Genomic DNA, 13054 nt, shown 5'->3' with positions numbered 1-13054 from the left:
TGAGGGGAAACCCAAGGCCGAAAAACACACCCTGTTATCTTACATGTTAAACCAACCCCGATATACGATACCCTGCCTAACGATGGGTTAAACTGTGGTATACCTGTACTTCAAAAGAGAAGGTTCCTGTCCATTGTTGTAGGTCTCAAGACTGGTCTTGGTCTTGAGACTAGTTTGATGTGGTCTTGCTCTTGATCTTGGTCTCATTTGACATGGCCCTGGTCTTGATCTTGCTCTCGGATTTTTGGCTCGAGACCAGGTCGAGACCAGCATTACAAAGTGCATTGCGGCATGGAGATGGTCGGAATTTATGATCATACATGGAGAAAAATCATTGCTGATTCGATTTATGGCGTGCCATATAGCGTTGTACTGTTTATAGATCCTGTGGCTAGGGCTGCAGTGATGATGCATGAGCTGAGCCCTGTGAGCGCTGATAGAAGGCGTGCGAGTCGAGAGAGCATGCATGACGTGGTTATTCTCGTAGTGATAATCTCTGTTTGCACACATGCATGTTTACAGCTCTGTTCACCTCTGTGTACTTCATATATGTGTTTGGTGTATGCATACCCCTCATCCTTCGTACACATATACCACAGGTTGAGCTAGTTCACTTGGAAAACATAAACACAAAACTTTCTATTTTCCTGTTTGTTTCTTCATGCCTGTGAAGCAATGAATGCAGAAATATTTTACCTAGATGTTCAGTTGTTCACATATATTAAATTTTGTAAATACAGTATATTTCCTCCCTTACGAGGGCGTAGCCAGGACTTTGGAGTGATAGGGGCGAAGTCAGACATCATTGGCTTCCTACCTTTCAAGTTATGACCGTTCAGAGCTTCCAGATGACTGTCACTGAGGCCTGCAGTGTCGTCATTGACCCTTTTAGAAGAAATCATAATATTTTCTAGTGTTTCACAACCACCCTTGTGTTTCATACAACTTATCCACCTATGAGCGGGGGGCCATGGCCACGTGGCCCAGTGGCGTTTCTAGCCCCACTAAAGTGGGGGGGCCATCTGGGGCCGATAAATAATCCATAGTAGCAAGAAGGGCAGTGAGCAGACTCGAATGAGGCCCCTTTCAAGAGGGAAAGTCACTGAAAACCGTTCTCTTAAATAAATAGTGGGTATGACTGTAAGAAGTGTTTGGAGCACTTATGGAAGTAAAATATATATTTTATATTTATGAAAATTTTTTGCTTCCCACTTCTGCATCCCGAAACCCCTTCGATCTCTTGTGTAATTATCCTAAAAAATGGGTAGTTTCCCTCGACAGTTCATGAGAAACGAAAGATGAATATGTTGTGTATGAAATGTTTGGGCACGGATAAAGCTCAGAGAGAAGTGCGAAAATTAGTCTTCCAAAAACCAGCTTTTGCATGAGGAAGACACAGCCATCCATGAGTACAATGGCACTGACAAAGAATGCAACACCATACAATATAATTTCAAAACTGTACTTTGAAAAGTTTAAAAACTTAAAAAACTTTCAAAAGCTGTAACATCGGTGTGCAGGGCTGTAGAGAGGTATGACCATATCATGGGATGCCTGGAAAACATTTGACATGGGCAGGAAAAAAACCCAAAATTGTCACAGTCCTGGTGTGGGCCCTGGTCCCTCCATACTCTTGAGCTTTGGCCCCGAGAATTATCTCCATTGCCCTCTTCTCTCTTTCATTCTTCTTAGTAATTGTCTTCCCAGAAACTCCTCAACCTCTTGGGCATGGTCTTGGAGGGTCTGGTCTTGGTCTTGGTCTTGCTCTGGGAGGATCTGGTCTTAGTCTTGGTCTCGGAGGGTCTGGTCATGGTCTTGGTCTTGGTCTTGGTTTTGAGTTGTCTTGTCTTGACTACAACACTGCCTGTCATCATACCCTTATTTCCGACATGTACATGGACTGGGGAGGTTCATAGCTTACTTCTTCAAGGACTTGAATCAAAGGAAAAGGAAGCCTTAGGTACAGTTTATCCTCCCTCCTGCACCATAAGTGATATGATTCTCCATGCAGTACAATTGCTGGACAGTGAGTTGCCATATACCTATACCAGCACATAGATGAGAGGTTCATGCTTCAGTACTCCCATCCCTTTAGTTGTACTTTGCAACATATAGGGAATAGTACCCCTCCATAGCCCAGAGTATATATTTTAAGGATAGGTGACTGACCTAAGCATTAGCATTAGTTGACTAGAATTTCGGTGACTGCCTCGTAGAGATTTGAACCGATGCACACAACCCATGGACCTGGAGCAGTGGCGTCTTCATTGTGGGTCCAACCCCCAGAGGCTGTCAAATTGGAGGAGGAGGACAGCATGGGGGCCAAACCACCACAAACCTTCCTGGTCCCTCACGGGGCCCAAGAACCTGGGAGTGGCTTTAGTCGCCTGGGCAAGTACCACATCTCCCAGCACAACACAGAAAACAACACTGTTTTTTCCACACCAAGAAATGACTCTCTGGTGGTCATTTCTCAAAGACTTCTAGCCGGAGACATTGAGAGCAATTCAGGAATCATCAGCAAATATATACTGTATATCTAACATGCTCAAAACCCATCACTTCGAGTCGATAGACAGAGTTTTCAGTTCAGTGCAATTCCTACGAGATCTGGACCCATTTCACCTGCACAACGCTTGCATCCAGAGAACATTACACAAACACTTGGACCTGCGTCTTATGTTCCTTCCCCCCACCCTCTGCCCTCCCTACCAGCCCCTCCCCTACTTCCTCCATGCCTCCTCGGCCTAACCTACTGACCCTTCCCACACTATCCAATCTGCCAACTCCTCCCATTTCACCCCAATCTAATCCCCCCAACCCTTATCTCTATCAAAACCTTCTCCTACCCCTTCCCCTCTACCGACACCCCGACCTCCCCCCTCGTACTGCAGCACCCAACACACATTGTACACACAACATTGACATTCTTCAAATAAACAAAGATGGCATAGTCACCAAAAAACAAGAACTCACACAATTCATCGAACAACAAAACACACACATTGCCATCTTACAAGAAACAATACTACACAGAACACAAAAAACACGTTGTCCTCCTCATCATCATCATCATGCATACCTGCATTTCATAATTTCACCAACGTTAGACAAGACTTGGCTGACGGCGATGGTGGTGGACTCATCACCCTGGTACACCAATCCATCAACTTTTCAGATACTAGTGCACACACAAAAATCACTTCTTCCCCCACGTGACACCACAACAGAAATACAGTCAATTCAGATATGCACTGGTCACAAATCGCACAAAACAATTGACAGTACATACATTCCCCTCCAATCATCCCCCACAGTACCAGACAGTTACTCTCCTCAAATACACCACATCACTAACATACCCAACGTCATCCTGGGTGATGATTTCAACGTCTAGGCATCAGCCTGGCATGTCAATAATCCTGACACAGACTGAGGGCTGGTACTACAATCCCAAACAGATAATCTTTTCATTCTCAACAGTCTCCATCAACATACCCATATCACACACCAATCCCTCTTCCTCCTATCGTTCCCAGGCATCGCCCTTTGCCCCCCAAACGTTGCCCCCACAGCATCCTGGAGAGTGGTCAAAACCCTTGGCTCTGACCACCTCCCAGTCATCATGACTACCAAAACCAGAACCACCCCAGCTGGCCACAGACATACACACACTAATTATGAAAGAGCCAACTGGGAGTCCGTCACAGCTGGAAAAGAACAACATTTTGTAACATTAAACAGTACACCCATCACAAACATCAACACCACTGTGCGCACTTTCAGTACAGTTATTCAAAACACAGACAAGACACAGCCCTAGAGGCAACAGAAAGAGACACAACCCCAACATCACACCAGAAATTCAAGGCCTCATCAGTCAGTGTGACGCACTACAACACTCCCCAAAGCCCCATACAGAAGACATCATACAACAAATACAAGAACTCAACACGAGATAAACACTAAAATATCAGAGCAGCAGAAACTAAATTGGAATAATTATCTCCAAACACTTGACCACAAAACAAACACCAGCAAAGTCTACAAAACACTAAACAGCATCACACTCTCCGACAACACTATGCAATCACACGCTGCCATCACAACAGAAACTATACCCTCAAACAAACAAGCAAACACTCTTATCAATCACTTTTCACATGTCAGGCATCTAAACCCCCATCGCGATGACCGACTTGTCATCTGACGCAAGAGTCAGTTCCCCACATACCCAGACTTCGCACCCTTCACTTACAACCAGACAAAGCACATCATTAGCAATCTTAAGCACTCATCTGCCTGTGGCCCAGACAACATAAACAACATACACCTTAACCACCCTGGACCACAAGGCATACAAGCACTCACCAACATATCAAACTACATCTACTCACACAGCATAATACTCTACATCTGTAAGCATGGTACTATCATCACTATCCCCAAACCCAACAAAGACCCCTCATGACCTTCCTCACACCACCCCATCACACTCCTCTGCACCCTTTCCAAATTCACTGAACGACTAGTATTACAATCAGTAACACCTCATAGCCTTCTAGACCCATCACAACATGGTTTTAGGCTGCTACACTCCACAAACTTTCCTCTTGCAGACCTTACACACAGAGTTTTTGATGGCATCAATTCAGCTAGGCCACTACACACAATATTCCTAGTCACACTAGAAATTAAAAAAAGCTTTTGATGCCATCCCCCACCACAACCTCACAAACAAAATATTCAACACAAACATGCACAATAATGCAAACAGATGGCTGGCAAACTATCTAGCAGGCACATGTGCGCATGTAATATTTGCCAGTCAGTCATCAAACATCAGAAACTTCACAAATGGTGTCCCTCAAGGATCTGTTTTTGTCCCCTACACTCTTATATATGCATGACATACCCACACCCCACATACCTCAGATATACATAACTTCCTATGCAGATAACATCACTTACATGTACACACCAAAATGGACACACAGCCACACACATCCTCCAGCGTTACCTCAACACACTATGGTCTGTCTATTTTATGAAGCGCGTTTAGGCATTGTCCCGCTTGGGATTTTCCTCAGCCGCCTCTCCGCCAAACGTGTACACCTCTCTGTCTCTTGTCAGCTATTTACTACTTCTAAATGAAGTTTATTTACAGTATATATATATGTAATTCTCTAAAAAGGCTATATAATGTTATAAATGTCTCTTTTTTTTCTAATAATAACAATGACTTTTTATAAATACCACAACACTTGGCAACGTTCCTGTCCAACGTTGCCACGCTTGTAAGGGTAGAGTGACCATGTTAATCCAGGTCATTTCCACTCTGGCCACCATCTGAGATGGATGCTCTTACTCCTGCTACTCACTCTGTTGTGCTCCACAGTGAGAAAAAGAACTTATTTACAACGTAAATAAGTATTTTTTAGAAGAGATGGCAAACAGAGGACCTATAATTGTTCCCTCAAAAGCTGTTGATTAAGCCTGCTGGGAAAACCTCTATAAAAAAAATGCACCTTGACTTTTACCTCAAAGGTGGTGTGGAAAAAAAGTTGAAATTATGAAGAACAAATAAAACATCGTACTTTAAGGAAAGTATCACATTCATAAGAAAAACATAATGTTGACACACAGACAGTAACACAGAGAGAGAGAGAGGAAGAAAAGGGAATGGAGATAAGAGGGATAGGCAGACAGCGAGGGAGGGAGGTTGGAGAGGCCGGAGATAAGGGAGAAAAGGCAAGACGGAGGGAGAGAGGTAGGGAATGTGGTTGAAATTGAATAGGAGCGCAACAAGACAGTCAGGAGGCTTTTCCTCAACCTCCAAGGTGGTGTGAAAAATATATCGAAATTATAAACCACAAATAAAACATCATACTTTAAGGAAAAAATCACAGTCATAATAAAAAATAATGTTAGAGAGAGAGAGAGAGAGAGAGACAGTCAGTCAGGAGGCCTTTCCTCAAATTTTAATAATTCATATAACTGTATAGACTTTTTTAGAAATAAATCTACAAAAAATGCAATTTCTATATGCAGAGAGAGAGAGAGAGAGGAGAGTGGTGTGCTGGGAGGGAGAGTTGTCATTTGCGCCTGTTTTCTAATCCGATTAAGTTGCCCAGTACAAAGTATGGCAACACTGTGGGACGGGGACTCCCCAAGAGGAACAACGCCCAAATGCTCTTCATAAAATAGACGGACCATACATGAATGGTTCTCCGCAGACAGACTCACAATAGTCCCAGCCAAATCTACAGTGGCCCTCCTCACAAACTGGACAGCAGAACATAGTCACATTCCACACCTCATCATAAACAACACAACTGTACCACACACACACACACACACACACACACACAAATAGGTAAATACAAATAGGTAAATACACACACACACACACACACACACACACAAATAGGTAAATACAAATAGGTAAATACACACACACACACACACACACACACACACACACCTTGGTGTAACATACAATACATCAGTGTCATTTAGGCAACAGATCACAAACATTAACCCACCAACTCCCGTTGACGTATGTATACGTCCACACATTTTATCACTGTGACTTCCGTTGACGTATATAAACGCGCAGCAATTGCAAGGTCCCTAATGTGCACAATTTTCAAATTTCGTGCGTGATTTTTGGTACGTATACACAGTACACCTTCCTCTACAAGATGCCAGGCAGGGTCAGTGCCTTACCCCGCATGACCTCCCTCCCCCCCCTCCCACACGCCATTGTCTCGGCAATTCACCTGTTACCAGTGACCTGGCCAGTAAAGACATGTCGTGCCACGGTACGAAATTCAAGGCCAGAGTGATACCCCAATCGATGACAATGTGGAGGACACAGTTTATGTAGCATTAGAGGAGGAAACAGAAATGATGATCAGGTAATGTCGCCAAAGAAGGTCAGGTATGTTGATGTGTTTGGTGAGTGAAACAATGCTTATATTGCCTACATTACTGTGTGAAAACCAATATACTCTCATACTACATATAAATTCGTACCAAGTAAATAAATAAATACCGTTTATGGGTGGTGTGGAATAGTTACCCTCCAATAGAACTCATTTTCTTTGGAGCCAGACTGATAGAAAACCCAGTAAGGTAAGGGGTACCTCTACCTGTATTCAGTATTTTAAACCTCAGGTGAGCGATTTCTGTATGAATTTTCGATGTTTCTCACCAAAAGTGGAGGTTTGAGCCAAAAAATTTTGTTTCCAAAATTGGTTGGGATTGGGGGAAGTCTGGTGGAAAATCGGTCGGGACGGTGCGGGTTAAAATTAAATCAACACCAAGACTCAGTGCCCTCAGGTCACTTGCCCATACAACATTTGGACACAACAAACAAACCACCATCACAGTATACAGACAACATATACGTTCACTGATGAACTATGCAAGCCGTGCTTGGGCTTCCAGCCTCACCAAAACACGCTACAACACCCTACAGACCATACAGAACAAGGTCCTAAAAATAATCACAGGCTGCACAGGTACTGCTCATACAGACCACCTACACCATGAAACCAGAGTCTTCAGAGTCAAGGATCTTCAAGACATGAGAGGCACACAGATTCTTGCTGCAGCCTCCACAAAGCCGCACCATCCACTACTCTATGTGGCAGTGCGTCCACACACACCAAGGAACATCAAAACAACATCTAACACACGATATCATACACAAATACTGTCATCTCTCCCCCGTCACCTGCCTCAAACCAGTTTCCAGAAGTATATCCACGTTCAAATCACACGCCGCTCCAGTCATTCACTCAAAGACAACACACAGCTGCATGCACAGCCTTCTGATATCCACTATTCTGAATCATACCTCCCTCATGAGGGCAGGGTCTACCTGGCAAGGTTAAGATGTGGGCATCATCCAGCCCTCTTGAGTTGTCAGAAGAGGCTCGATGACTCCGTTGCTGATGCCTGTCCAGGATGCAATGCAGCACTCCATACTGTTAAGCACATTATGGAATACTGCATTGCACACAGTCACCTGAACCAACAATACAACATACACTCTTTGGGAGCTCTGTGGGTAACCCCTGTCTCGGCCGTGGCCTTGCTTAGGGACCCAGGGCTGTGTGACCAGGCTGCCTAGGGAACAAATACTACTAGTACTACCACCCCTGTAGACCACTAAAATAATGTACTACTGGTTTATTGTTATATCATACTGATTGCACTTCTGCCAAGCAAAGAATAGCTGTGCAGTACTTATTTAGTACCAGGACAGGCTTTTGTGTGAGATGATACCTGAATTCTGGAGGCTTGAATGATGTGCAAATGATTGTTTTGCCAATTTGACTTTGTATGCTATTGAGAGTTCTCCTTTTTTCATGATAGCTCCTTCCATGTTTTCCGGATCGTACCTCACTCTTTCCTGAGGTGAGAAAATAGGTTTAGATAATGATGATGATAATTTGTTTTTTCTGCTCTGACTCTTGTTCATAACTCTGTCACAGGCCTTGTGTTCCTTGGAGGTGGGGACAGTGGTAGCTTTCCTGCCAACCTTAATGAATCAGCTGCTGGCAGTACTGCTGCAGGCTGGGCCTGATCTGACTACACATGTCACCAAGGTCCTTGTACATCTTATCCACCAGTGTTATGAGGCCGGCCGTGATGATATCATCAATTCATATATCAAGGTACTGCAGGCAGGATTGATGAGTAATGCAGAAAAGGTGGGAGGAGGTGTGTGGGCACAAACACAACCTTCTTCCACCTTACTGGTATAACTTCGCTTATCCTTGCTTTCTGGCATATTTCTAGCTAACATTTTATTCCAGTCTCCACTGCATTTAACCATCGCCGCATTTACCTTCTTGACTCTTGACGCCTTTCTGTTTATAGCCTCTGCAATCCTTTCCTGTTCATTACCAAATCCACTCATGTTTTCCACCACAACTCCCTCATGAATCTGTTACATTCTTGGTGTTTCACTTAACAATACCCTCATTTGTGTCCCTCATGTTAGATCACTTGCAAAAACTGCCTCAAAGAAATTTGGATTATTGTACTGGTTAGAATCTGAAACTTCTTCACTGATGAGCAGTTAGCCCTTGCAGCACTGCAGACATCATATGAGGCACAGCGAAGATCTGCAAGGGGCACGTTGCAAGCCATATGTAAGGTACAATTTACATTTGCTGTGAAACAGTGACTCAGGGGAGGTGCACATCTAGCACATTAGGGGTTAGCTATAATTAATAAGAGTCATGTGCTTTCAGCTTAAATATTGCTCACTTTTGTGGAGTGGATGTGGAGAGATCGTTGTAGAACAACTGGATAAAATTCAGAACAAAGCTGTAAGATTTATGAATAACCAAGGCATTCCAAATCAGCTACCTTCCCCACAAGTAAGGTGGAATGTTGCCTTCCTTGGATAACTTAACCCGCCGCTTGCCAGTGCAGTTTTAAAATGGTCTGACATAATTCCGCAGCCAGTGCCAGTGCCGTTTTAAAACGGTTTAAAATAAAAAACTTCACTGTGACTGCATTTTTCAAGATTCGTGGGTAAAAATTGGCAGGCATGTAAGGTAACTGTTCCTTGACCATCCCCCTGGCTGTCAAGGCCATACACTCACTCGCTGCCCCGCTCACACTCGCTGTGCCTCACTTTGCCTGTGTGCCTCACCCAGTGCTGTACATAGTGAAGGCATTTTGTAAATATTTTCATGTAAGTGTAAGTTGTAAATATTTTCTTGTAAGTGTAAGGACTATATGGTGAAGTCAAGTTGTAAATACCTTCTTGTAAGTGCCAGGACTGTACATAATGAAGTCAGGTTGTACCTATCTTCAAGTAAGTGTAAGATAATGCATTCACAGTCAGAAAGACACGCAAATTGTGATAGATGCTGAAGTAATAAGTAATCAGAAAAGTGTGCTGAACATTGCTATACCTTCCCTGCGTAAATATCTGAGTATACCTTACATAGAAAACAGCTTTCTCTCACGTACATGGTGAGCGTGAGAGAGCGGATATACCTGTACACAAGTATGCAGGACCCAGTAAAACTCATTTCCAAGCCTCGGTGAGCAATTTAATGGTGAAATTCATTGTTTCCACATCAAAATCTATCATTTTTGCCCCCCCCCCCCCCCAAAAAAAAAAGTGGTCGAAAAATGGCTGACACTGGGGTGACCCATAGGGCTAAAAATAGCCGGCACGCTGCGGATTAACAGATGCTTTTATGGCAAATGCTCAGGCAAAGTTGCATCCATCGTGCCATCTCTCCACATCTTCCCACATGCTACCTGGACATCTGGTAGTGTTCATGACTCAGTTGTCACACTGCCATGTTGCAGAACTTCTGCTTATCAAAATTCCCTTTTTCCTTGAACCACTTCACTGTGCAACTCGCTTCCCCAGATTAGTTCCCCCCAGACTTCAGCCTGCAGCAGCTCAGATCCATTTGTTGCAATTTTCTCTGAATGGAGGTTACCTGTAATCAGGTGTATGGATTGTATTAAAAGTTTAAGTTGTTTTTCATTCTCTTGGTCATCTAAAAAATAAAAAGAAAATTTTATCGAAGGAAGACTTCATATGAGATAGCTGTATTGTAAATTACTGGTACCATCAGGCTTTGGCTTCTGCAGTTTATTGAAGTCAGGGTCAACTCATCATAGCACTGAATAGCGTGGTCAGATACAACACTCCTTCAAAGACTAATGAAAAACTGGAGAAATATTAAAATACTGTAACTAAATTGCTGTATATTATCTGTTCTTCCAGTATGTAATGGGTGTGTGGTGCCAGGGTCGACATACAGTACACCAGGAGCTCTGTCACAGCCTGGCCCAGCTGCTGCAGCCGTCTGCCACCAGTGACCATGTCACTGCCACTAATATCCTCCGTCATGCTCACTTCTTCTTCTCATTTGTTGCTCGCTCCATGGCACTCCATCTTCTCACTACTGCTAGGATCAAGGTATATTATGAGGTATAATTGAAGCTAGTAGGTATGGGTTCCTTTTCCATAAAGCTCTGAAACTAGATGGTTGATGTAGCAGCTAGTTCATCATGTTTCCTGCTTGCATCAAAGAAGACTGGTGTTTGCTGAACTGTCTCAAATATGGCTACTTAGAAGCATGTGTGATAACACCCAAATAGTGATGTGTGTTTTCAACCTTGGCAGGAAGTATCTTGCTGTTAATTTTTGAGATAATTTCATAGAAAAATCCGTGACCATGCAAACTCGTGATTATCATAGGTTGACTGTATACCAGGCCAGCTTGTGGCACACATTTCACCGTACCGTCATACCCCGATATCTGGCAGTTTTACGTACCGGTGGGAGTGTTTGGTGAGTGAGTATGTCAGATATCGAAGCTATTTTCCCTTTAAGATTTGTTCCATGACCAAACCCAAACTCTCATATGCCTTAATCACACAGTGGAGACACCATAGGTAATGGTATTTTCCTCATAAACAATCTCTCTATCTATCTATTGCCAGACACCTTAATCCCTTATACGGGGTGGCCACAAACAAATCGCCTCCACATCACCCTGTCCCCCGCCATTTCACTGCCCTGTTCCCAATTCACAGCCCCTTCTTTCATATACCTCTCCACTCCATCCCTCCATCTCATCCTTGGCCTTCCCCTCCCTCTCTCCCCCTCCATCTCACTCACATACACTCTCCTCGTCAGTCTGTCACTCTCCATCCTCTCCACATGGTCAAACCACCTCAGTGTGTTTCTCCTAATGCTTCCTATCACATCCACATCTACACCACAATGCTCCTTCACTTCCTGATTTGTCAGTCTGTCTCTCCATGTGACTCCACAAGCTCCTTTCAGATAACTCATTTCCAGTGTTCTCACTCTTGACTTGTGCTCCTTCAACAACATCCAAGCTTCACTTCCATGCATCAGAGATAGTATCACAATAATGTCAGGTAATAACTTTTTCACTTCCATAGGAGGAGGCTGTAGCATGGGCCGAACAGGGTAGTATGCCCGAGAGGAATGGGAACACTGGTGATAGGGTAACTAGAGCTCCTGTTTCACTAGCTGTCTATCCATCCCTCTTTGCTGACCTTTTCAGTTTGACAGTAACATGGAGAGTAGACCAGCATACTCTCCCAAACATTTCCTGTAACTATCCTTTGCACTACACCACATGCACTTTACATTTCACACAACGTATCCCATTACGTTACAGGAGTTGGCGCCAGCAAGGGCATGCGGCCAGAAAATTTTGGCCGTGCTACCTAGTGGCGGACTTCTGGGGGGAGGCATGACGGAGGTTCCGCCGGTATAGATCATGGGTCTAGGGTGAGGTGGGGCTCGGGCCTGTGCTAGAGAGTACAGGGCATTGTGGTTCCCAGGCTGCCGCTTCCGCCTAGTAGAAAGAGGCCCGAACCTAGGAGTAGTGCCCCAGGAGGCTGCCCTATCAGTGGGTGTATAATGGCGGGACAGTTGCAGAGCCAAGGCGTGCTTGGAACATGTCCCTGCAGCTGTCCTGGCAGGGTGCCCTGAGACCACTACCACACCCACTGGCAAGCTGGTGGGCTAGGGGTCCCAGATCCATTGCCTGGACCTGGGACTGTGCAGTGAGTGGGGCCTGTAGTATGTCTATACCCTTTTATTAATACTGACTATGACAAAATAAAAGAATAAGTTTCAAAGCAGTCCTGAGGACAGTAAATCACCCAGGGGGATGAGGGTGGGTTCATGGGATGTGGGAAGTTTGAGGGGAAGAGTGGGGGAAGTTGTTGAGGCATTCAGAAGGAGGTAGGTGGATGTGGCATGTTTGCAGGAAGTCCAGTACAGGGGTGGATCAGCCAGAAAGATTGTTGGGAAGGACTGTTACTATAAGTTGTTTTGGCAGGGGGAGACAGACAGATATGGGGGTGTTGGTGTGATGGTTGCAGAGAAATGGGTGGAATATGTTATGAATGTTATGAGAGTAAGCAATAGGATATTGGTAGTGAAAATTCTATTCGGTAGAAAGATAACTGCAATTTTATCGGCATATGCTCCACAGGCAGGATTTGATGAAGTAGAGGA

The 13054-nt window shown here is 44.2% G+C and overlaps 1 protein-coding gene across 1 annotated transcript in view; it reads left to right on the top strand.

Annotated features, from left to right (window-relative positions):
- The window catches only part of Ziz (dedicator of cytokinesis protein Ziz), a 251109-nt gene that overhangs the window by 98395 nt on the left and 139660 nt on the right, over positions 1-13054 (top strand). The window contains exons 16-17 of the mRNA XM_080277570.1: positions 8505-8687; positions 10775-10969. Of these exons, the coding sequence (XP_080133696.1) occupies positions 8505-8687; positions 10775-10969 (378 nt within the window). The remainder of the gene's footprint in view (positions 1-8504; positions 8688-10774; positions 10970-13054) is intronic.

This window comes from Coenobita brevimanus, chromosome 70 (assembly GCF_032717465.1).
Source record: "Coenobita brevimanus isolate Jiangsu-jjx chromosome 70, ASM3271746v2, whole genome shotgun sequence".
Taxonomy (NCBI): Eukaryota; Metazoa; Arthropoda; class Malacostraca; order Decapoda; family Coenobitidae; genus Coenobita; species Coenobita brevimanus.
This window is presented reverse-complemented; position numbering and strand designations above follow the sequence as displayed.